The 26,916-nt window shown below is 45.4% G+C and overlaps 1 protein-coding gene across 1 annotated transcript in view; it reads right to left on the minus strand.

The window, feature by feature from the left end:
- Positions 1–26,916, minus strand: part of KIAA0100 (KIAA0100 ortholog) — a 2,229,983-nt gene that overhangs the window by 1,336,570 nt on the left and 866,497 nt on the right. The window contains exon 13 of the mRNA XM_044054400.1: positions 6,273–6,436. Coding sequence (XP_043910335.1) covers positions 6,273–6,436 — 164 coding nt within the window. The remainder of the gene's footprint in view (positions 1–6,272; positions 6,437–26,916) is intronic.

Consider the following 26,916-nt stretch of genomic DNA (forward strand, 5'->3'; position numbering starts at 1 on the left):
GAGGTTGTGTCTAATTTGGCTCCTAAGAAGATTATTTGCTGGGATGGCTGCAGTCTTGACTTTTGGAAGTTGACTCTGTATCCCAGAGCTTGAAGTAATCGTATGACATAATCCAGGTTTTTTGTCAACATCAATTTGTCGTCCGCTTGTATGAGGCAGTCGTCCAGGTACTGATAAATTTGTATACCCTGGAGCCTGCAATGAGCAATTACTGAAGCCAGGCATTTTGTAAATACTCTGGGCGCAGTAGATAAGCCAAATGGCAATGCTGAGAATTGATAATGCTCTGGCCCTGCAAGAAATCTGAGGTATCTTCTGCAGCTGTGTCTGATAGGGACATGCAGGTATGCCTCCTTGAGGTCCAGAGTAATCAGCCACGACCCCTTGCCCAGCATGGGAAGGAGTTGCTGTAGAGTCAGCATTTTGAACTTTGGTACTATGAGAAATGTGTTTAATGCGGACAAGTCCAGTATTGGTCTCCATTGAGATTCTTTTCTTGGAACAAGGAACAGTCTATTGCTTTCATTCGAGTCAGCAGAGTGATTTGCTTGATAGCCTCTGCCCTCTGATTTTGTGGTAGGTTTGGCATGCCTTGTTTTCTTGGTAAGGTATGAAAATGAAGCCTGTACCCTCGGTCTATAATGTCCAAAATCCATTTGTCCTTTGTCAGTCTGTGCCAGTTTTCTGCAAACAGAGATAATTTCCCGCCCAAGGGAGCTTCTAGTTGTTCCCTGGTAGGCGGTAGTAGAGGAAAGTCATTGAGATTGTGGTTGTGGGGCAGGTGAAACCCCTGTGTCACTTCTTTGGTTTCCTGGCTGCCATTATCGTCCCCTGTAAGGGCCTCTGTATTGGCCTCTTCCTCGGCCACGTCTGTTCTTACCCCTTTGAAACTTTTCTGGATTAGGAAAGGACCAGTTTTTTGAAGGCCAATTCCTACTGAATCTGGGGGGCTGAACCTGGAGGAAATCTTTCACAGTCTGAACTGATTTTGCTTTTTCTTCGATGGTCTTTAACACATCCTTAGCATTTGCACCAAAAAGCTTGTTCTTTTCCAAAGGTGCATCCAGAAGTTTTGCTTTTACATGATCTGGTAGAGGTTGATCTTTTAACCAAGCATGTCTACGAATGACTGCCCCTGTCATAGCTGCCCTACATGAAGCTTCCAGTGCATCATTTCCACACTGCAGGAAGTGATTGCTTACTTGCTGAGTGTTATGTACAGCTTCCTGCAAAGACTTCCTGTCTAAAGGATCAGGAGAGGCTAATGTTTTTTGTAAATCTTCTAACAAATAATCCTGATATTGTAACATATGAAAAAGGCAATTTAAAGCTCTCATAGATAAGGTAGTGGATGTGTAAACCTTTTTGCCCCATCTCTCTAATGACCTAGCTTCCCTGTTGGAGGGCAAAGGATTTTTTGAGGTGGAGGCTGAAACTCCTTTAGGCCCCTGTGAAATAGTTTCCAAATCAGCAGAATGGGCCCTGAATAAATGGGAATGAGTTTCTGGGACCCTGTAATACCTGTCTGGCTTGGCTGGAGCAGGAGGAAGAGAATCAGGGGTAGCACTAGAGTCAGAATACAAATCATCCAGAACATCAAGTACGGGAGGAATAGCTAAGGGCCTGTGCTGAGGCTTTTTAAGTCCTAAGACGTTTCCTAGAATCAGAATATTCCTGACCTTGCCACTTGAAATGTTCCCTCATGGTGTGCAGAACTTCCCCAAAAGAAATATCCTCAGGAGGGGAGGCCGAGGGGATGGAATCTTCTGCATCCGAGTCCTCATAGGTCTGGAAGAGCTCTTCCTGGCTATCTGAGTGGACAGAGCCCTCAGAATCTTCATCTGAAGGAGTAGGATCAGAGGGTTCAACCCGGGGCCTTTTATCAGGAGGAGGCTGGGATCCTCTCTCAGGATGGGCCTGTGAACCTCTAATCATGGAAATCAAATCAGCAGCCATGGACATAATTTGTGTCTCTGGAGTCGGCTGAGGTAAGGATTTAGAAGTAATATGCTTTGTTTTGCTGGCTGCCTTAGCCCTAGTGTAGGCCTTAACAGACATGGCCATAGGGGGCCTGGTAGCTCCACGTGCAGGAGTGACCTTGTCTACAGCAATGGTCTCGGGCATTTCCTCGGTTTCGGTATCCAGAGGAAAATCTATAACTGGCGTCTGGACTCGGAGTCGTCGGTAATGCGGTGTCTTCGGTTCGGAGCGGTGGAGAGACCGTCTCAGCGGGAACCGGAGCACTCACGCTAGGTTTTGGCGTGGAGTCGGTGGTAGACGCGGGCCGAGGATGTCGGTCCCGGTCTTTTCGCTTTTTGGGAGTTTGCGATGTCGGAAGATCCGACGGCATGGTGTAAGCAAAATTATCGCCAAAAAAATCTTCAGCGAACTCCGCCCGGTGCCTGAGAGTGCGCTTGTTGAAGCGAGCACAGGCTACACAGGCCGAGACATCGTGGTCTGGGCCCAGGCAAGGGAGGCAGTAAGAGTGGAAATCCTTATGAGGTATTTGTTTACCACAAGAAAGACAACTGTTAACTTTTTCAGTAATTTCTGACATCGGCTGAGGCAAGAAAAGGTCCCCAACGGGGTACTTAGCTTTTCTGATGACTTTGGTATCGTAGAATACAGGAGCTGACCGACCGGCACTTGCGAACTGCTTCTGCTTCGGGCACCGCGCGGCAAGAAACACTGAAGAAAATGGCGTTGGCTGATGCTTATGTACTCCAGCCGCTCTGACGTCGGAGAGAAATGCGACATCAGCCGACATCGGACCCAGACTTTGGAATCCGGCCGACCGAGGGCTGCCTGAGGCAGGACAACCCACATGTTATGACTGCAGTTGCATTCTTGAAGGACATCTGATCAGTCACAGCTTGAAGTTATGGGAAAGAGTAGTAGAAGCTAGGCTAAGAAGGGAGGTGATGATTAGTGATCAGCAGTATGGTTTCATGCCAGGAAAGAGCACTACAGATGCAATATTTGCTCTGAGAGTGTTGCTGGAGAAATACAGAGAAGGTCAGAAGGAGTTGCATTGTGTCTTTGTGGAGTTAGAGAAAGCATATGACAGGGTGCCTAGAGAGGAGTTGTGGTATTCTATGAGGAAGTCGGGAGTGGCAGGGAAGTATGTAAGAGTGGTATAGGATATGTACAAGGGTAGTGTGACATTGGTGAGGACTGCGGTGGGAGTGACAGATATGTTTAAGGTGAAGGTGGGATTACATCAAGGATCAGCTCTGAGCCCTTTCTTATTTGCAGTGGTGATGGACAGGTTGACAGATGAGATTAGACAGGAGGCCCCATGGACTATGATGTTTGCAGATGACATTGTGATATGTAGTGAGAGTAGGGACCAGGTTGAGGAGAACCTGGAGAGGTGGATATATGCTTTAGAGAGGACAGGAATGAAGGTCAGCAGGGCTAAAACAGAATATATGTGTGTAAATGAGAGGGAGGGTAGATGAATGGTGAGAATGCAGGGAGTAGAGCTGGTAAAGGTGATTGAGTTTAAGTACTTGGGATCAACAGTTCAGAGTAATGGTGAGTGTGGAAGAGAGGTGAAAAAGAGAGTACAGGCAGGGTGGAATGTGTGGAGAAGAGTGTCAGGAGTGATTTGTGACAGATGGGTACCAGTAAGAGTGAAAGGGAAGGTCTACAAGAGGGTAGTGAGACTAGCTATGTTATATGGGTTGGAGACGGTAGCACTGATGAAAAGGCAGGAGTCAGAGCTGGATGTGGCAGAGTTAAAGATGTTAAGATTTGCACTGGGTGTGACTAGGATGGACATGATTAGGAATCAGTATATTAGAGGGTCAGCTCAGGTTGGACAGTTTGGAGACAAAGCAAGAGAGGCGAGATTGCATTGGTTTGGACATGTGCTGAGGAGGGATGCTGGGTATATTGGGAAAAGGATGCTAAGGATGGAGCTGCCAGGTAAGAGGAAAAGAGGAAGGCCTAAGATAAGGTTTATGGATGTGGTGAGTGAGGACATGCAGGTGGTTGGTGTGAAAGAGCATGATGCAGAGGACAGGAAGAAATGGAAACAGATGATCCACTGTGGCGACCCCTAACAGGAACAGCCGAAAGAAGATGATGATGATGATGAGGCCTGAATACACCCTCAGAAGCCGGTGCCTGCACAGTGGCTCCAGACCCATCCCAGGTAGAGACATTCACAGGTTCCATAGTCGAAGAAGCATTTTGCGTCATACCGGACTCTGAATGCGTCTCAGAAGAGGCCTGCCAATCTGAAGTAATGGGTATCAGGGGCTGTGAAAGCACCTCACTGAGTACTGACGAACTGGTGACTAGCTTAACAGAAGTGTCGTCGGCAGCTTTCGAGCTATGCGGTCTGTCTCTGTCTTTATCTTTACGTTTTTTTCAGAATGTTGGTAGTCGGATGGCTTACTGAAGCCATTTCTGGATAGTTTAACCAAGTACCAAAATAATTTGCTGCAAAAAGAGACGGACAACGAATAGTCCAGGGGTTAAATAAGACACAAAACCGACAGCGAGGGACGTCATGGTCTGGGCCTAAGCAAGGAATGCAATATGAATGAAAATCTTTATGAGGTATTTGCTTTCCACAGGTAATACAATCGTTAACTTTTAGTGACATTGGTTAAGAGTAAGAAAAAGGATCCCCAATGGGGTACTTAGCTTTTATGAAGACTTCAGTTCTGAAACTCGAAAACGAAAATTTCATGAGTCGGCCGACCGGCACTTGTGAACTGCTTCTGCTTCGGGTACCAAGCAGCAAGAAAGACTGATGTAATGGCGTCGGCTGCATTTTTTATACCCCTGACAACCTGATGTCATGGAAGAAGAGGCAGCATTAGATGCAGGACCCAAGACTTTGATATTCAGGCCAGCTGAGGGCTACCTGCAAGCAGATAACCCAAATGTAATGACTGCAACAGTGAAACACAAAGAACATCTGACAACTATCTTAACGGATGCGCTATTGGTAGGTTTGGACCTGTGCTGTCTGTCTCTGTCTTTATCTTTACGTTTTTTTTGGAAGATCTGCTGTCGGATGGGTTACCAAAGCTAAATCAGAATTCGAGGACTGTAAGCGAAAATATCTGGCTACAATAAGGGCCCAATGACAGATAGTTCTGGAGTTGAACAAAGCACAGAAGCGACAACGGGGGACGTCGTGGTCTGGGCCTACACACAAGTGACGCAGTAAGAATGGAAGTCTTGGTGTGGTATTTACTTTCCACAGGCAAGACAGTTATCAACTTTTTCTGACATCGGTTAGTGCAAAAAAAAAAAAAAGGATCCCCAATGGGGTACTTAGCTTTGGAAGATTTCAACTTCAATTTGGTAGACGAAACACAGGTAGTGGCCGAGTGGCACTCATGCGAACTGCTTCTGCTTCGGGCTCCACGGCAAGAAAGACTGATGTAATGGCATCGGCTGTCTTACTTTATACTACTAACGACCTGACGTCAGTCCTGAAGCGACAGCAACCGATGCAGAAATGCTAAGCCTCTGGTATTCAGGCTGGCCGAGGGCTACCCTGACAGGGATAACTCAAATGTGATAAGTGCAGCAGTGAAACATGAACATCCACAAATACACCAATATCAATACACTACAACACAAGACTGCAACGGCTTCTACTGCTATGGAAACCAACGTTTTTAGAGTTTTAGGTCAAAAAAGATAAAAAGATGGGCTGTAACACGACCAGTATGATTTACAGTTACAGAGACTCTCTTTAAAAAAAAAGGAGACACAAAGACACAGAGAGAGGGAATACTGCTGTGTCAAGAAGCAATTAAGCCAGCCAAATAGGCAACTCTGTACTCAAATGAACAAAAAGCATTTCACAGTAATAGACAACTCTCCAAACATTTTCAAATAAAAACAAATGCCCTCCTGATTCAGTTTTGTAGAAACCATCTGTACCTCTCTGCTTGTTTAATCACATTATCTTAGATTTTTCTTCACATAGAAAAAGGTTTACTTCTGCCCATCAAAACTGTTTTGGCTCAGTTGAATTCTCTTCTAGCTCATTTTATTTTCCCCTCTACATCTTCAATCTTCTCCTGCTATACAGCCTAAATGTTCACCCTATCTCTCTCTGTCCGTTTTCTTGTATCAGTCACCCTGTAATGCTGTTACTGACAGATTAAGGCACTATACTTCAACTTTTCACTTCTTACTTATAATATTCATGCTTTAGCTGACTTGCTACTTCTCCAGTTCTCAAAATTTGTGAAGCACCCACTAAAAATCAGACCCAAAAGTCAAGAGTATTTTCTCACCTGCAAAGTGAAACAATCAAGCAGCAGTGCGTTGCCCCACACATGCATGTTTGGGGGGTGTGGAGCCTGCTGGATATGAGACCCTTCACCTACCCGCCACCACAGGTGGTCAAGAGACAGGGTCATCCGTTGATGGAGACTGTGGGTCCTCAGGTGCTGCAGATCTGGAAGAAAAAGGAAACATGTAACATGATTATACAAGGAAGACACTGTATATACACTACATTTCAAATATAAGATGCATAACTGGACAGAGAATTCGGAAGTGGTAAGTCTTTAAAGACAATGGTAGAGTTCTGAGAAGCTCCAAACTGAGACAACAGAAGCCAACTGTTGTGTGCTGAGTCATAAATCTAGGTTCTTCAGCATGTCAGAAAGCTCAGAAACTGGGTGATAAGGGATGAAGTGGTTAAGCATAAGGCAGGTTTCCCTAACTCTGTAAAAAACAGCACCTCTACATGCTTAAGTACTACTGTAGTGTACAGAAAATGTGTGCAAGTGTGCTCACACACTTCAGAGGATGTATGGAGCATGATGCCATAATACAATAGACAGACAAGTATTGCAGCTTGAAGATTAATACTCATGATCTTGTCCATTAAAGACTAAGAAAAGCAATTTCAGTGCACTATGTTAAATTGCACAGTAACAATAAAGAAAGAAAAAAATAAATGCATCCATGAATAATGCCTGCAAAGTGGAGAAAACATCTACATTTAAAACAAACTACAACTATGTAAGACCTTACCGTAATAGATGTTCTACTGATCACTGTTGTAGTGCTTCAGTACTTGTGGGTTATCCTGTTGAGGGCCAATCTGACTTCTGGATGGGGTGCCAAAGGCAAAAACAAGCATCTTGATGCACCATGTTTCCAGCATATGACCTCAGCAGATAGGTGTAGAGGTACATAAGCAAACATATGGGTGCAAGATCATCAGACTATCTAGCCCCAGGAGAAGGCCCGAGTATACTAAGAAAGAAAAAATATGTTCAAGTAAGAGTGTGGGACGACAACTGCCTACATGTGGGACGACAACTGCCTACATCGGTCCACATATCACATTTAACTGCAAGATGGAGAAAGGTGCAATACTGCAACAGTGATCAGCAGGACATCTTCTATTATGGTAAGTTCACTGTACTATGTCCTTCCATAGGCCACTGCTGCAATATTCCAATACTTGAAGGTGATGCCCAATGCTAACAGTTATGAAGAGTGGTAGGACTGGAGAAAAGACTGCTGTACTACCAGTTCTAAGAGGGCACATCTAGCAAAAGAGGTCCTATATCTGGACAATTCATCAGCTCTGTAATGCTTAATGAGAGTATGTACTGTACTGAGGTTCAGGTGGCAGGCTCAGGAATGGAGCTGGAACTAACATCTTTGAAGAAGGCACCAGAAGGGACTGCTCTATCAGAGTAAGCTTTCACTCTAGTTGGCAGGGTCTTACCATTGAAGGTATAAAGTACAGTTTTGTACCTACCATAAATGTAGATGGTCGAGTGTACACTGCTGCAGTTATTACACTTGGGTTATCCTGCCATCAGGCGGTTCCCCAGTCGGCCTGAGTTCCAAAGTCTTGGTCCGGCATCGGTTGCTGTTGCCTCCTCCCTGACGTCAGTGCGACAGGGGTATATAAGATCCTGCCGACACCATTTTCTTCAGTTTTTCTTGCCCCAGATGTAGGTACCCCCAAATAGGTAGGCAATTCAAATTGCTAGTAAAATATACAAAGGAAAAGCAAACAACCATTTTTAGTTACCAGCAAATACTCACCATAGGTAATAAAGGGTAGATGACCTAGGTAAGTACCAGAAAGTAAGAGGGGAAGGAGGGAGGGTAACCTGGACTGCAGCAGTGTTTACACTCGAACATCTACATTTATGGTAGGTACAAAACTGTACTATGTTCATTGTGTTACACTGCTGCAGTCATTACACTTGGGTAAAATCCCAAAGATGAGGTAGGGAGGCTGGATCTATAAGGCATTAGGGGTGGCTATAAGGCCCTGCAGTACAGCAGTGGTGAAGCCAGCTCTGGATTTGGAGTATAAAGGCAAATGCTAATGCTTGGTGAAGGTATGCACAGAACTCCATGTTGCTGCTTCCAAAATATCCTTGGTAGGTACTCCTCTGAGGTAGGCAGTTGAAGTGGCTGTTGCCCTGGTGGAGTGAGATCTAATGCTGCTAGGTACAGGTTTCCCATGGTGGGCATAGCAGAAACGTATACAGTGTCCTATCCATTTTGAAATAGTCTGCTTTGAAATGGCTTTTCCCTGTGCTCCTGCAGTGTGTGCTACCAATAATTGCTCAAATTTTCTGAAAGCTTTGGTTTTGTCCAAATAGAAGCGTAACTGCCTGTGAATGTCCAAAGAATGTAGTAGTCTTTCCCCTTTGTTCTGTGGTTTTGGATAAAAAGTTGGCAAGTGAATAGTTTGGTATAGAGCCACACTTCATACCACCTTTGGCATAAACGTAGGGTTAGTTCTTAAAGACACCCTGTCCTGGTGGAAGATGAGGAAAGGTTCCACTGCCATTAGTGCCTGTAATTCTGAAACTCTTCGTGCTGATGTTATTGCCAGTAGCAGAGCAGTTTTCCAAGAGATGCATTTTAATTCTGCTGTTTTAGCTGGCTGAAAAGGAGGTAAAGTTAATTTTTCCAAAACAAAGTTGAGATCCCAAGTTGGTGCAGGTGCTCTATGGGGCGGTCTTATGTTTTTAGCCCCTCTGAGGTACTGTTGGAGCAAAGGATTAGAAAAAATTGGTGGATCCGTGTTGTAGTGAGCAGAAATAGTTGAGGCGTGGATCTTGATGGATGAAAAGGAGAGGCCCTTGTCCAGCATCTCAGTTAAGTATTGAAGTATCTGAGGAATGTTTGGGACAAGAGGGTCAAGGCTGTGTGCTTGGTTCCAGGCACAGAATCTCTTCCATTTTTCCGAGTAGGCTTTCCTGGTGCTAGGCCTTCTGGCATCCAGAATGACATCCATAACAGCTTTGGAGAGAGGCATTGATTGCCTGACTAAGGAATTTTCCATGCAGCTAGATTTAAGGTCTTTAGCTGGCTGTGAAGTATCTGATTGTTGTGCTGTGTCAACAGCTGTGGGATTTGAGGCAAAATCCAGGGTGGTTCTTGTGCTAAGTTCTTTAAGATTGGGTACCAGGGCTGGTGTGGCCAGTCTGGTGCAATCAGGATCATCTTTGGCTCTTCCTGCCTGGCTTTTATGAGTGCCTTTGGAAGGAGAGGTAAAGGAGGGAAAGCGTATACTTGTAGTTTTTCCAGCTGAATGAGAGGGCATCCACTTTCCATGCTTGTGGATGGTAGCTCCTTTTGCAGAATTTCTGTAATTGGCAGTTCATTGGGGATGCAAATAGATCTATGTCCGGGCTCTGCCATTTTTGTGTTATCATTCTGAATATTTGTGGGTCCAATTTCCATTTGTGGGGGTCCATGATGTTTCTGCTTAGGTCATCTGCCAGTGTATTTTTCTCTCCTGGCAGGAATTGTGCTTGCAGATGAACTTGGTAGTTTAAAGCTGTGTTCCACAAGGTCATGGCTTGTCTGCAGAGGGGGTAGGAGTGTGTGCCCCCTTGCTTGTTTATGTACCACATAACTGTGGTGTTGTCTGTCTTTAGTAGTAATTGTCCTGGATGCAGCAGGTCCTTGAAAGTTATAATTGCATTTTGTACAGCTAGCATCTCTTTTTGATTGATGTGGAGATGTCTTTGCTCTGTGGGCCACTCACCCTGGATACATTTTCCTGCCATGTGTGCTCCCCAGGCGTAATCCGATGCATCTGTTGTCAGTGTTTGCCTGGCTGTGGGTTGAGTGAAAGGCTGTCCCTTGTTGAGGTGACAAGCTTGAGCCCACCATCGAAACTCCTGTTGAAGGCAAGGAATTAGTGGTATAACTGTTTCCAAACTTTGACAGTGTTGAGACCATACACTCTTTAGGTACCACTGAAGTTTCATCATATGCAGTCTGGCATATGGAATTAGTAGTATGCAAGATGCCATGTAGCCCAAGGCCTGCAGAATTTTTCTTGCAGGGAGTTGGGTCTTTGTTGCCATTAAATGAAAATACTGAGTCAGTTGTCCTTGCTTGTCTGGAGTGAGATAAGCCATCTGGACCATTGTGTTCAAGCTAGCACCCAGGAATATTATCTGTTGTGAGGGCACTAGTTTTGATTTCTTTTCATTTACTGTGTACCCCAGGCAACTTAAGAACTTTTTTACATACGCCAGATGCTTTAGTAGAATGTCCTTGCTCTCTGCTTGAATCAGGCAGTCGTCCAGGTATGGATAAATTTGAATTCCTTTTTGCCTGCAAAATGCAATTACTGGTGCCAGGCACTTTGTGAAGACCCTGGGCGCAGTAGATAAGCCAAAGGGCAGTGCAGAGAATTGACAGCGCATTGAGCCAGCTAGAAATCTGAGGTATCTTCTGCAGTTTTGTCTGATAGGGACATGCAGGTATGCCTCTTTGAGGTCCAAAGTCACGAGCCAAGCTTTCTTGCCCAGCATGGGAAGAAGCTGCTGTAGTGTCATCATTTTGAATTTCAGAACATCCAGGTAAGTGTTTAGAGAAGAAAGGTCCAGAATGGGTCTCCAGGCTTTGTCCTTTCTGGGAACCAGAAAGAGTCTTGAGTAAAATCCTTGTCCTTGCTCCTGTGGTGGCACCTTTTGAATAGCTCTCATATCCATGAGTGCTGTAATTTGTTTTTGAGCCTCTGCCCATTGATTTGGTGGCAGATTTGGCATTCCTTTTAACCTTGGCAGAGTGTGAAAGTGGAACCTGTAACCTTGAGATACAATGTTGAGAACCCATTTGTCTTTGGTGATGCAATGCCAATTGTGATAGAAAAGTGGCAGTTTTCCTCCTAAGGGGGCTGCCAAAAGAGAGCTGTTTGGCAGTTGCAGTGGAAAGTCATTGAGGCTGCTTTTTATAAGGTTGAGGCCTGTCTTCCCCTTCTTTCTGGCCTGGTGTACCCCACTGTCGAGGCCTGTAAGGGCCTTGTGCTTGACCTCTACCTCTTGGACGTCTGTATCTGCCACTTTGAGGTCCGTCTGTGACTGGAAAGGACCAATTCTTTGTTGGCCAATTTCTGCTAAAACGAGGAGGCTGAACCTGTAAGAAATCTTTCACCGTTTGCATAGATTTTGCCTTATCCTCCATCTTCTTTAAAACCTCCTCTGCCTTAACGCCAAACAGCACATCCCGCTGCAAAGGTGCATCCAATAATTTGACCTTAACATGATCTGGTAATGTATGTTTTTTTAACCAAGCATGCCTTCTAATGACAGAGGCTGTAACTGCTACTCTACAGGAGGCCTCTAAGGAATCAAACCCACTTGTTCAGTTGCATGCAATAAATCCTGCATTTCTTTAAAATTAGGAGGATCTGAATCTGGAATCATCTTTTGTTTCAACTGAGACATCAAAAATTGCTGATATTTTAGCATGTGAAACTGGCAATTCAAGGCTCTCATTGCTAAAGTTGCAGACGTATATACCTTCTTTCCCCATCTGTCTAATGCTCTGGAATCCCTGTCAGAGGGAACTGGGTTTTTTGCTGATGAGGCCTTAATCCCTTTGGGTCCCTGAGAGATAGTTTCAGGGTCAGCAACAGGGCTTTTGTACAGAAATTTGTGAGAGTCAGGGACTCTGTAATATCTATCAGGTTTAACTGGGGCTGGGGGTAAGGAGTCAGGGTTTAAACTGGATTCAGTGTACACATCATCCACAATATCTAAAACTGGCGGGATAGCAAGGGGTCTGTGTTGAGGCAATAAAAGGAAGTCTCTGAGCCTTTTCTTGAATTCTGATTAATCCTGGCCTTCCCAATGGAAATGTTCCCTCACGGTATGTAAGGTTTCCCCAAAGGAGTAGTCCTCAGGTGGAGAAGCTGATGGAATTGATTCCTCAGCCTCAGAATCCTCATAAGGGGTAAAGAATAACCTAGGTCTGAGGAGGAGTCTGAGGAAATGGACACCTAGTCGGATGATTCATAGTCTGCATCCTGTCTGGGCCTTTTATCAAGAGGGGGATGGGACCCAATGATCAGGGTGATTCGGTCTTTTAGCATTTGTTTCTTAGGCATGGAAGCCTGTCCTGGAGAGAGTTGTGTCTGTTTCTTTGCTTTTAAGGAGGGCTTAGACTTAGCACAGGGTTTTAATAGTTAACTGGGTAGGTTCTGAAAACACCCTCTGTAGCTGTGGATTGCTCAGCTACTTCGGTTCCCTCTGTAGGGTTAGGATCGGAAAGTCCTTAGTGCGTCCGAAGGCCCAGCCAGCTCCACGTGGGAGTCGGAGGCGGTCTGTGGAAGCGGTCATCAGGGGCTGCGTAGGCACCTCGCTGAAAACCGGAGAACTGGCGACCGGCCTAGAAGAGGCTTCATCGTCAGTTTTGGGCCTCGGATACCTGTCCTTGCGCTTTTTATGCATTCTGGTTGTCGGAAGTTCCGACGACATGGTGTAATTGAATTTTCTCCCAAAATAATGTCGGGCAAAATCAAACCAACGTTTAATAATGCGCTTGTTAAATCTAGCACAAAACCGACAACCAGTGACATCGTGGTCAGGGCCTAGGCATAGAACACAACAGGAGTGGAAGTCCTTATGAGGTATTTGCTTCCCACAAGAAATACAATTATTAACTTTTACTGACATCGGTCTGAGGCAAGAAAAAGTTTCCCCAACGGGGTACTTAGCTTTTTTAGAAGACTTCGGTTCTGGATTCGGAATGAAAATCTCAGGAGTCAGCCGACTGGCACTTGCGAACTGCTTCTGCTTCGGGCACTGCGCAGCAAAAAAGACTGAAGAAAATGGCATCGGCTGCATCTCATATACCCCTGTCGCACTGATGTCAGGGAGGAGGCAACAGCAACTGACGCCGGACGAAGACTTTAGAACTCAGGCCGTCTGGGGAACCGCCTGACGGCAGGATAACCCAAGTGTAATGACTGCAGCAGTGTAACACGATGAACATCAGAGGGAGATGAACTTGGAAATCGTCTGTTTGGAAACAGGGCTTCCCAACTTATCCTCCTAGAAGGAAACAAAGAGCTGGTCAAACTTTCTATATGGTTTAATTTTTTCCAGGTAAAATCTTAGCTGTCAATGAATGATCCTCTCACTTCTGTTTTGTGGCTCAGGAAAAAAAGTTGGAAAATGGATAGCTTGGTTCAGAGATAACTTATTTACCCCTATGGGCATAAAGGAGGGATTACCATTTTGACAAACTTCTCCGCCCCATTTAAAAGACATGGTGCCCATCACAGAGGCCTGTGAAGAAGGGGTCATGCAGCAGAACAGTGTGTATTGTCTGTTCTGATTCCAGTCAAAAAGAACTACTTGAGGCATACACTTTTTGAGAACTATGTCCAGAAAGACCTCACTGTTTGATATCCATTTGTGAGGGTCTTCTCTAGATCTGCTGAGAAAGTCTCAAGGACATGGCCCTCCCCTCTGAAGGTATGTAAATTGTCTGCAGGGACAAGTTTCTTTGTATGGCTATTTCCTGTGCCATTAAGAGCTGGCTTGCGCAGCTAAGACTTGGTAGTCCCCTGTTTGCTGATATACCATATGATGAAGGTGTTATTTGTGAATAGCTTCAGGAAGCATGGGATCCACCGGTGTGACTGAACCTGTTGGGCTTGGAGGAAGGCTTTCATCTCCTTTACAATGATATGCTCCTAGAGTAACCTCGGGGACCAGTGCCCCTGAACTGTTGTGCAGCCTGTCCATGCACCTCAAGTCTGGTTAGATGAGGCTGTGTGGAGGTCCTAAATGAGAATGGCTGGTAAGAGGGGAACTCCTCTGTTGAGTTTCTCTTGTTAGATCTACCGTTACAATTCCTGCTTTAGAAAAGGCAAAAGAGGAAATTAGAAGTCAAGAGGATGCCAGTGTTGAGACCAAAGGGACTTCAGATACCACTGAATCTTCCTCATGTGCAATCTGGCATAAGTCACCACTGGAACTGTGGCTGCCATATACCCTAGGGCTCTTAGAATCTCCCTTCCTGGGGCACTTATTTGGCCAAGCCCTGGCAGCAGAATGGCACAACGAAGTACAGTTGCTTAAGTCCTACCTACCTATAACAGCAGATGTTCAAATTTCACACTGTGCCAGAGGTATACAGGTTCTGTGTCTGCACAAACATATAATGGCAGCTTTCCAGACCTCAGAATCTCCTCCCCTGACTCTTTGTAATAGGAGATTGGTTCATAGGTTGGTACTAGGCTATCGGCCATAGGGCCTATACAAGCCTAGCCATAACAATTCCCTGGCTATTTCTTCCCACAGTATTTACTTCCCTGGACCCCTGTCTAGCAGGGCTACTGACGTGATCCCCGGGGTGAATATCCTATCTCCCATCCAATCATCAAGGTTCCTTTTGAAGAGGGCCAAAGAGGCGCTCTGCTTGACATGAATGGGCAGTCTATTCCAGAGTCTGGGGAGTCTCTGGGTCAGGAACCTAACCCTCCAGCATGTTTTGTTCATTGTGACGATGAGGTTTAGATCCCTGGAGCGTGTCTCTCTGAGGGATTGGTATTTCTGTAAGTGGAGCGTGTCCAACAGCTCTGGGTTTGACATGGCCTTGTATGTTAAGCAGAGATCGCCTCTGAGTAGACGCTATGTGACAGAGTGTAGGTGGAGTTTTTTTAGACTGTCAGCATAGGGCATCTGCTTTAGGCCTGTGATTCTTTTAGTGAGGTATTTCTGCAGCCTTTCCAGTTGCTGAAGATGTCTTGAGAGGTACATACCAAACGGGGCGTTGTATTCTATAATGGGTCTAATGAGGGACAAGTACAGTGGGACAATGACCTCCTTTTTTTTTGGATGAAAAGCCCTTAGTGATGAGGTGTGCCACATAGAAGGATTTCCTGACTGTTGTGGCGATGTGGTTATTAAAGGTGAGACCACTGTCCACCCGTGTCCCCAAGTCTCTTATCACACTTTCGGTATTTAGTGTACTGCCACCTATGTGGTAATTCATGGGTACATGTTTTTTCCCAAAGGGGATAACTATACATTTCTTGGCATTGAGCTTGAGCCCATGGCTCTGGCACCAAGCATCTGTTTCTGTAAGGACCTTTTGTAGAATATCCACATCATTTGGGGATTCAATAATGGCTCCCAGTTTGCAGTCATCTGTGAACTTTGTTAGCCAGAGTCCCTTAGTGTTGGCCTGTACTTCAGAGAAGTAGATGTCAAACAAGAGCAGTCCCAGGACTGAACCCTAAGGTACTCCACTTGTCTGGAGCTGGATTTGGAGTCGGCTACTTTTACAGTGTGGGTTCTGTCAGTAAGCCAGTTGGCAACCCATCGAGTGACGTAGGCATTAATGCCCAGCTTAGTAAGTTTATCTGTGATACTAGAGTGCGGGATGGTGTCAAAGGCCTTGGCGAGGTCCAGATAGGCTGTGTGGACCACCTTACCCTTGTCCACAGCTCTGGAGACCAATTTGAAAAAGTCAATCAGGTTCAGGAGACAAGATCGGCCCTTCAAGAACCCTAACTGCGTGGGGTCCAGTGTTTAAAGGTTGTCAATGTTTTTGTTTATAATTTCCATGATAATATGTTCCATGGCCTTGCAGATCAGGCTCGTCAGACTGATGGGGCGGTGGATCCCCCTTGTGGGATAACTGTAGCTGTGCGCCACTCAGTGGGCACAAAACCTGAGGTGAGGCTATGATTAAACATGACACTTAGGTGAGGTGCCAGTTCATTTTGTAGTTCATTTAGTACACAGCCTGGGATGTCATCTGGACCATTGGATGCTGTATTCTTAGCTTTGGAGAGTGCGTTTTTTACCTGTGTGGCCATTATTACTGGAATTTGGCAATCATTTGGTATTGAGATGGGCCCTTTAAGGGGTGAGAGGGGGGTGAAGATTGCACTGAATCGATCTGCCAGGATATTGCCAATATCCTTGGGATCAGTATATTTAATGCCATTCTTTTGTAGCTCAGAGCAGATCTGAACATTGCCATTTAGATTCTTGACATAGCTATAGAATGCCTTGTGGTTGTCTTTGGAATCTTTGGCAATTTTATTTTCGTAACTAGCTTTGGAGGATTTTATGAGGGCTCTCAGCTTCTTACTGAGGCTGGTAAGGGAGTTTTTTTGCATCCTGGGATTTTCCTCTTTTCTGCAACAGTTTCTTCCTTTCGTTGTAAAGTTTGTTTATGGCAAGGGGCCACCAGATTGGCTTCCTTTTTTTGGAGGAGAGTGTCTTGGTTCTATTGGGATGCCACAATTCATGCACGAGTGGATGTGCTCGTACAGTGCCTTAATGTAGGATTCAGCAGTTAAACTTTCAGTTACCATCTGCATGGGTGTCATGAAGTTTGTCACTTCTGACTTGAGTAGCATGAAGTTGGCTTTGGAGAGGTTTTTTACGAAGGTTTCCTTACTGTGGGTGGGGGTGGGATGTGGATGTCATGGTTGATTTGCTTATGGTTAGACCTGACCAACGAGGGGGTGACCATAGGTGTGGAGCATCGATTTCTCATGTTGGTAATGACCAGGTCTAGGATATTGGAGCCCCTGGTGGGACTAAGGATTAGTTGATCCAGGGCGTTGGAATTTATGAATTCCAAGAACCGTTGGGCAAAGGTGTTGGTACACGAGTAGTTTTCCCAGTTAATGGCAGGGTAGTTGAAATCACCCAGTATTAGGGTGTTTGCTTGTATCTTAATGTTTTCCAGTACATTTGGAAAGGTGTAGTGAGAATCTTGGGGCATGGTGGGGGATCTGTAGCAAGCTACAATTTGGACTGGAGTCTTACCTAGTGTTAGTTGCACCTGGAGAATTTCAGACGTACTGTGTTGGGCAACTAGCCTGGTGTTGTGAATATTCTTGGTGAATATGGACACTCCTCCACCTTAAGTGTTTTGGTCCTTTTTGGGGGGCTGAAAAGTGTGCTAAGAGCTGTAGCCTGGTATTGCAAGGGTGCTCTCTGGAGCCTTGAACCAGGTCTCGGTTACTGCACAGATATCGATGTTCTCCATTTTTAGGAGTGTCTCGAGAGAGTGCATTTTGAGGTTTAGACTTCTAGCACTGAGTAGCATTACCTTCAGATTTTTTAAGTCTTGCTCATCAGGGGAAACCTAACCCCTGTCACAGAATGTCAGTTATTCAGGCTTTTAGTGGCAAGTAGAAAGATCCAAGAAGAACCAGTAGCAAGAACTGCTTGAAACTAACCAATATGCAGTCAGAAAACAAATATAACCAACCAAAGACAATCAACAAAAGTTGGATAACATCGAATTATATAGAAAATAAGGGGGGGTGGGTGCTGCCATTAAAACAGTGTGCAATTCAAATGTCTGCTGTTACAACTAAGTGGGACCCATGCAACTGTACAATGTTTATCATTCACACTGCCTCGGTGGCATATGGGTAGATTCCCAAAGCCTACCCTATCTGGGAGGAAGAAGGACAAGGATCAAGTAGTCCCAGAAAAATGGTCCCCACAAAGACCGCTCTACAACTTGAGAAAAAAATCTAGTTTGCATTCCTTTGTAAAGGTATGAACAGAGAGCCATGTTGCTGCCTCTAGAATGCTACTAAAATCCACTCCTTTCCAGTATGGCAGCAAACAGGATAATGCTCTGGTGCAATGTGCCTTAACCTTGCCTGGAATCCATTTACCATGATGGGAGTTAACAGAAAACAAAAGCAGAAAACAACCATCATGCAATAGTTTGCTTATAGAAAGGTTGACCCTTCCTAACCCCAAAGCAGGAAATAAACAGCAGTTCAGCCTTCCTGAAGGGCTAAGTTCGGTCAAGGTAGTACCTGAGCTGCCTGTACACATCTATGGTATGCAGAATCTCCTGTGCCTTGTTTCTTAGGTTCCAGAAAAAAAACTGGATGACTGATATTTGATTCAGGTTAAATTTAGAAACATGAAGGAAGGATTAACATGTAGAACAACCCTGTCCTCTTGTGGAAAATCAGGCAATTGGCCCATCATGAGAGCTTGCAGCTCAGAGACTCACCGTGCAGATGTCAGAGCAATAAGTAAAACAGTTCTCCAAGTTATGACTGTCAAATCAGCCAGAAAGGCAGGTTTAAAACGAAAGAAGGTCAATTTTTCAAGACCAAAGTTGAGATCCATAATGCCCCTGTCTCCTTCCTCCCTTCAGATATAGTTTGTTGCCTAACTTAGCATTGCAACCTGACCTAACCAGAAAACAATCTTGTCCCATGACAACAGTCTCCATAAGCTAAAGGAGGAGAACAAGATGCACTCTCGAGTTGACCAAATCCTTTACCACTCAGACCACCACAGAGTTTATGCAAGGCAGTGGGAAGAAGGGAGGAACGGTTGAAGACAAATGAAGAGCAACAACTCAGATGGTATGCTATGGTGAGTACATAACTTCTTTATCTCAAGTTGTTGTCTTCATTTGGTCTTCAACCTGTGGGACAGAGTCCCCAGATACTGACACCTGGGAGGCCCTCATGGAAGGATATTCCAGAGCACGGCACAGCCAAAGGATGCCCTGTTCCTGGATAAGATGTCCAGCTTCTAATGCAAGATGAAAGTATGTGAAGAAGCCCAAGTGGCCGCAGAGCAAGTATCATCCAAAGATACTCTGGACCAAAAAGCCACTGAGGTAGCCGTGGATCTAGTGGAGTGTGCTTTCACATGAGCTGGTGGGGATGCATCTATATTACATAACTGAACTTTTAAAAGTTCAAAAATTTAATAAATACACCAAAGTAAAAACCTACCTGAATGGTTTAAGCATGGGGGCAAGCCCCCTGCACCCCCACACCTCCCGTTCTTTAAATATACCAACTCTGAGATCGCACTACAGTGCAGAAAAGAGAAATCTTCCCATTCCACACTGCATGGAGATCTTCGTTGAAATGTTCGAACTTTTAAAAGTTCGATCATATGGTGTTGACCATATGACGTTCGAACTTTTAAGAGTTCAACAACGTGATATAGACCCATGACGATAACCTGCTAGCCGAATATGACAGGATAACATACTGGGAAATCCAACGGGCAACAGTGACCTTTGACAGTGGTTTCCCTAAGAAAGGTTTATAATAGGAAATAGAAAGTTGGTAAGACATACGAAAAGATTTAGTCTTGTGCAGGTAAAAATGTAACTGTCTATGCACGTCTAGCAAATGCAGTTTATACTCTCCCTTATTTTGAAAATTTGGGAAGAAAACCGTGAGATTTACCACCTGATTAATATTAGCTTTCGAAGCTACTTTGGGAAGAAAGGATGGATTAGTGCACAAGGAGATTCTGTCCTTATGAAATATCAAATAATGAGACTTGATAGACAATGCTTGAAGTTCCAAAACCTTTCTGGATGATGTAATAGCGACCAAGAAGGCCATCTTCCAAGACAGAAATTGTAACTCCACTGAGGCTGTAGGCTCAAAGGGGGGCAAGACCAAAGCTTACAGAACTAATGTAATGTCCCAAGGAGGCGTAGGGTCCTTGACTGGTGGCCACAATAGAAAGGTGCCTTTCAAAAAGGCTTTACAAAGCTTAGAGGAGGCTAGAGAAGCCGTGTTTTTGCCCACATGAAAATTAGATACATCTGCCAGTTGGACCTTGTCTGTAGAAGAACTGGCACCTTGTTGAAAAATACTTGCTAAAAATTCTAAAACCGTTGGAACCGGGGCAGTGAAGGGGTCTAGGTCATGTTGCTAACCCAAACAGAAAACACTTCCACTTGCTGGAATAAACCTTCCTGGTAGAAGATTTATGAGCCTCAACCAGAATCCTTCTGACTGGGGAAGATAACCCGGGAGTCCCGATTATCATGGGAACTGGAGCAGCTAAGCAATGAGCTTCAGAATGACTAGGTCTGGATGGGGAATCCCTGAAGGGTGAGAGAGGAGATCCAGAGTCGGATCTAATGTCCATGGTGGACGCACAAGACGACACCACAGAGACAGGATGGAAATATTTATGAAATAGAACACTTACCCTAACAACAGCTCAGAGCAATGGATCATGATACAGACATGAAGCGTGGCAAACGAGATATGAAGGGAGGAAGGAGACAGGGGCATTATGAGTAGGGGAGGAGCGTGGAGTTCAGATCACATGCTGGATATGCAGCCGAGTCGGATCCATGTCGGAACAGGTAACCCACAGGTTGAAGACCAAATCAAGACAACTTCAGATCCAACTTTGCCTGGGCCAAAACAGAGTCACCACAATGATCCTTGATAAGTCTTTCTGAATCTTCAAAAAGTACCTTGGGTACTGCTGGAAATGCAGAAATATTCCCATCCAAGGGAACAAATATGCTTTTGTCCTCCAAGCATGGCTGCAAGGATGTCTCAAACAGAATATTTCCAACTGTCTCTTTTGAAAGGAGGGGAACAGATTTATTTGAAGTGTTCACCATACTTGGATGACATCCAGACAGACCTCAATCCTGTGTTTCCACTTGTGAGGGTCTGCCTGAGATCTGCTTAGTCTGTCTGCCACTAGATTTTGCTCTGACAAGATGTATGGGGCCTGAAGTGTCACAGAATGCTGTAAGGTTAGCTATCAGGCCATCACTGCCAGCCAGCAAAGAGGGTATGACCTTGAGCTACTACAGGACTGTGGAGTTGCTATGACCAATAAAAGGGAATCTGAAGACCATAAGTAAGGATAAAAGTTTTAAGATTTGAATCATTGCTAACACGTCTTTGACATTGGAGCACTTTTAATATCTGAAGGACACCATTCACCTTGCAATTGAACTCCCCTACGAAAACTCTCACAAGTCCATTTGGACTGACTGAACTGGGGTATAGAGGAAGAAAGGTAGGTCAGGACTGACAGACACCCGATCCCTCCACCAACTGAAACTCGTATTTTACAAAATCCAGCATTGGTTCCTGGAACTCCAAGGGATGCAGGTGCTGGGTCCAACAATTTTTTTTTCTTTAAGTACCATTGAAACTTTCTCATGTGGAGTCTGGCCAGTGGTATCATGAGGATCATTTATACTATGAGGCCTACAATTTTGAGAAATGTTCTTGCAAAGACAGCTTCTTAAAAATATTCTAAACAGACAGGACTTTATATTCTGATAGAAAACCCTAACTTGTTTCTGTGTCCCTCATTCAACCCAGGAAGACAACTCTTTATAAGGGTGCGAGACAGGTCATTTGTAGGCTCAACTTAAAGTTGAAAGCAAATAAAATGTTATGATAAACGTTCTTCTGATGCAAAGTCACCATAAAACAGTGGTCCAAAAGAAGGGGTAGGACCATCTACAGGGAGAGCATTTTGAATATGGTAACTTTTAGAAAGGTATTTGCATATGATAAGTCTAACAATGGTTTCCATAATAGCTACTTTCTGGGTACCAAAAAGATTCTGGTGAAAAACCCTTTTCTGTTTGGTGATGCAGGAACTGGTTCTATAATCCCTGCTTGCAACTTCTGAAGAAATACTGGAAAGAATATATGTGTCTAGTCTGGCAGGTGCAAGGGGATTTCTCTGATGGGTGGAAGATTTTCTGTCCACTACCAAGTGTTTTCTCACTGAATTATTTTCAACACACACTTTTCTGAGACTATCTGTGGCCTGGCTGCTGGGATGACTAAAAGTTTGAGGGAAGGGGAGGAGGCACAGAAGGAAAGGATGGGATGCCCTGAGTCTTGGCATAGTCATTCTTTAGAAGGGGAATGTTCTTTTTTGGGAAAGGAACCTCTTGTATTCGGTTTTGAAGCATGCTCCAGTTATTTCTTCTTTGTACCCTGACTCTTGCTATGCTGTGATTTTTGTTTGTTCTGCCCTCTGTAGTTGGGCATCTTGTTAGGGGAGAACCTGGGAATACGAAACATTTGAGGTACTCCATGCATTAGTTTACCTTTATCATCCCATTCTAGTTATGAAGCCAAATGAGAAGTTATGTACCTACCATAACATTCCATGTTAGTTGTCTTCTCTCGCCTTCTTTCTTGCTGGATGGGTTCGGAGCTGATCCTCGGCTCCGACTCGGCCACTTACTAAAGCTCAAAAGCTAATTTTACCGGCTCGAGGCAACCCTATATCCCATGATGCTAGGCGTTAACTACCCAGATCTCGTTTGGTAGCTAAAGAAAAATTATGCAATATAGTCCTCCAACTGGAGAGGAGGAGGAAAAAAGGGAATAATCCCGCCAAAGAAACCAATCTAATCTAGTGACACTAGTAAGCTATTTGGCTGGAAATGCTAGATCAGGACTCTTCAAGGAAGAGGAACAATCTTCTCAGTCTGTCCAGGCTAGGGGGATGGTGGGCGGGACGCAAGAAAGAAGGCGAGAGAAGACAACTAACATGGAACGTTATGGTAGGTACATAACTTCTCAATGTTAAGTTGTCAATCTCGCCTTCATTCTTGCTGGATGGGACCGCGTCCCTAGCTCCTTTATCCTGGGTGGCTCAATGGAACAGACTCTTGAGAATGGTGAAACCAAAATTTGTCCTGTTTCTGGAGGCCAAGTCCAATTTGTAATGCGAAACAAAGGTATGAGGAGAGGCCCATGTGGCTGCTGCACATAGTGTCTACTGGTAGCCTAGCTTGAAAAGTTGTAGATGTAGCTAGTGCTCTAGTTGAATGGGCTTTTGGCCTAGAAGTCAGCTCTCTACCTCTGAGTTGATAAATACATGTAATCACAGAAGACAGCCACGTAAATAGGGTTACCTTAGATACCGGAAGGCCTTTCCTGTTCTCTGCATACGATAAAAACAGTTGATCAGATTTCCTGATTTGTTTGGTTCTGTCCAAATAATATCAGAGCTGGCGATGCACATCCAGATAATGTAGTTTTTGCTCCGCTCTACTAGTATAATTTGGGAAAAAAACTGGGAGATCAATAGATTGATTTAAGTTTGTCTGCGACGTCACCTTGGGTAAGAAAGATGGATTAGTCCTTAGAGAAACTCTGTCTTTGTGGAAGATTAAGTAGGGAGGACGAATGCAGAGGGCATGAAGCTCAGATACTCTCCTAGCAGAAGTAATGGCGATTAGGAAGAGTGTCTTCCAGGAAAGAAATTTCAATGAACGGGAAGCCACAGGTTCAAAGGGGGGAAGAATAAAGGATGTTAAGACTAAATTTAGATCCCACTGCGGTGGAGGGTCTCTGATCGGAGGCTTAAGTAAAAATACACCTCTAAGGAATGCCTTGCAAAGCTTATGGGACATGATGTTGCGGTCCGACAAGCCTATATGAAAATTTGAAATGGCTGCCAACTGAACTTTTACTGTGGAGGAAGAAGATCCTGAGTGAAAAATTTCAGCTAGGAAGTCCAAGACCGAATGAATCGGAGCAGTAAAGGGATCTATATTCCTAGCTTTTGCCCAGAAGGAGAAACGTTGCCATTTACTAGTGTAAATCCTTCTGGTGGAAGATTTAAGGGAAGCTACTATGATATCCCGGACGGGATTAGAAATCATAGGAAGCCTGGCTAGGGATGGAAGTGGAGCAACCAAGCAGTGAGGTTGAGAGAAGGTATGGATTGGTGCAGCTGCCCCGACTGGTGGGTCAGAAGATCTGGAACCGGGTCCAGATGCCAAGGCTGTACCAAAAGATAACGATGCAGTAACGGAAACCATATCTGTCAAGGTCAATAAGGGGCAATGAGAATCATCTTGGTTCTCAAGGCGGTTGCTTTCTGAATTAGTTGTGGTATTAGAGGAAAAGGTGGAAAGGCATAGAGAAGTCCCCGGGGCCAATCTTGGACTAGAGCGTCTCTGGAGGGATGGCCTGGAAGGGGGAAGAGGGTGAAGAAGTCGGGGCATTTGCTGTTTTGAGGCGTAGCAAAAAGATCGCAACAAGAAAGGCCCCACTTCTGAAAAACCTCTTCCGTCACAGATTGTTTGAGAGACCACTTGTGAGGCATGAGAATAGCTCTGCTCAACCTGTCCGCTATGATGTTGGACTTCCCAGGGATGTGCATTGCTATCAGAAACCGCTGAGAAGAGATTGCCCACTGCCAAAGTCTGAGTGCCTCTCGACACAGGGGATAGGACTTGGTTCCGCCCTGCTTGTTGATATACCACACTACGGACATATTGTCCGTTTGGATTGCAATGGTCCCCAGGGGAAGAGAGTCGTGGAGGGCTTGCAACGTTAAAAGCACTGCTCTCATCTCCAGGACATTTATATGCAGGTGGCATTCGAAAGGTTGCCAAGTGCCATGGACCATCCTGCCCTGAAATTGCCCCCCCCCCGATCAGTGAGGCGTCCGATGTAACCGTGGTGAGTGGGGCGGGAGGAACAAAGGGTCTGCCTTGATGGACTTAAGGGGACAATATCCACCAGGACAGATGCCTTTTGCAAGCTGGAGTTATCATGATCTTGTGATGCATAGGGAGTCGTTGAAAAGACCATTGGGCAAAAAGCATCCACTGTAGGAGACGCATGTAAAAGCGGGCAAGGGGAAGAAGTGTTATGGCGGCCGCCATAAGACTCTATACTTTCAGGACATACCTGGCCAGAATTTTGTCACTCTGAAGAAGAACATGGATGTGGTTTTGAATATCTAAGATCCTTTGATCTGTTAACTTTGCTGAAAGTTGTACGGTGTCCAAACTGGCGCCTATAAAGGTAATAGAGTGACAAGGCGACAAGCCAGATTTTTCGAAATTTATAGAAATTCCTAGCCCTCTGCAAATGTGAATGGTGTAATCTCTGGCTTGGAGAAGTTGATGCCTGGTGGTGGCAGTGAGGAGCCAGTCGTCTAGATATGGAAACACCTGGAATCCTTGACGTCTCAGGTGAGCCGTAACCGCTGAACGCTCTGGGGGCTGTAGTGAGACCAAAGGGCAGGGCTCTGAATTGGTAGTGACTGGCCCCCAGCCGAAAGCGGAGAAACCTTCTGGAGTGCCTGTGAATTTTGATGTGATAGTACGCATCCTAAGGGTCCACTGAGCACATCCAATTGTCCTTGCCCAGAAAGGGTAGAATGGACTGTAGCGTGACCATCCGGAATCTTGTTCTCTTTACAAACTTGTTTAGTTTGCTGAGATCTAATATTGGTCTCCAGTCCCTTGTCTTTTTCGGTACTAAAAAGAACCTTGAGTAGATCCCAGATCCTAGTTGGTCTGCTGGGACTGGCTGAATGGCTCTTTTTGCTAGCAGTTTTGATATCTCTGGTACTGCTAGTTCCCTTACACCGGGTGGAACGTCTGGAAGGGTTCCCTTTTGCTGAATTGGGGTTTGGATAAAGGGAATTTTGTAACCCTCGGATATGATCGACTGTACCCATTTGTCTTGAGTAAGGGAAAGCCAGGCTTTTGGGTACAGCGAAAATCTTCCCCCGAATGCCTCCGAAGGTGGACAGTCGGGCAACATCTCAGGGATGCTGGAAGGGTTTGTCAGAGAGAGGCTCCCTGCTACCCTGATTCTGCAGAACCCCTCTGCCCCTAGGGTGGCACCTGTTGTTACCCCCTCTGCCTCTGGGGGTAAACTGACCTCGTGCGTCAGGCGTGACACCTTGAGATTTGCGGAACCACATTTTCCCACCCTTCTGACTCTTGGGGTAAGGTCTTGAAGGGGTGGAGAAACAGACACCTACGGCAGAAAGAGTCTTGCCATCTTGCTCGCATCTGGTCAATGTGTCTTTCACTTGAGGTCCGAACAAGGTTGAACCATCAAAGGGAGAATTTGTGAAGGACGCCTTGAAGGGGTCTGCAAAATTACAAAGCCGCATCCAGGCGTGACGCCTTAATGCCACTCCTGTGCCTGCAGCCCTACTCGCTCCATCGGGCTGCATATGAAATGAGCCGCATGGAGGAGTTAACAATAGAGTTTAGGGTTCCTAGCTGCGAGTTAATTTTATCCTGGGACCCAGCAGCTGACGGATCCTGTAAAACTTCTTTCAACTCTTTGAGAGCATCTCTCTGAAGGCGGGTGAAGTGACACAAGTAGTTCAGCGACCACATGGCAAAGGTCGCTGAAGAAAACATCCACTTACCGTACCAATCCATAGTCCTAGAATCCTTGTTAGGAGGATGGATAGGTACTGAAGGATCGGCTAGTTCCTTCTTGGTGGCTGCAGCCACCACCATGGCATCAACCGGGACACCTTTCGTCAAAAATTGCCTATCAGGTGGGGCCGTAATGAATTTAGAAGGCCTCCGGGGAGTGGGTTCCACCGAATCTGGGGCCATCCACGCCTTCCGAGCCACCACATCTATAAGGGGGGCGGAGACACCCAGGAGGTGGAGGGTCGAGAACCAAACGCCTCCAGGTAAACCGACTCGTCTTCGAAGGATTAAGGGAAGGCCAGTTCCTCCTCTGCTTAAGGATTTCAAAGATGTCTGAGAAAGAGACATCCTCAGAGGGGGACCTTGGGGATCCCTCCGACTCATCCAAGTCGGTATGGGATGCAATAGACTCGGGGGAGTCCAGATGTTTCCTCTTACAAGTCTTCTTACGCGGAGGCTCACCTGATGGGTCAGGAGAAGCCTCGGAAGAGGAAGATATTCCCAGTGAGGAAACCTGAGGCGTTGGATCTCTGGGCCCGGGAGCAAGAGAGTGGGAAGAGATGTCAGCAGGCACTGTAGTGGGAGGAGCTGATGGAACTGACCGTTGACTATGCCCTGGGGCTAGTACACCCCTCATCACCTCGAAGGTTCCCCCATCACAGAGGCCAGAGGGCTCCCGTT

Source organism: Protopterus annectens, chromosome 13.part0 (genome assembly GCF_019279795.1).
Source record: "Protopterus annectens isolate FY-2018-M chromosome 13.part0, PAN1.0, whole genome shotgun sequence".
NCBI lineage: Eukaryota > Metazoa > Chordata > Ceratodontiformes > Protopteridae > Protopterus > Protopterus annectens.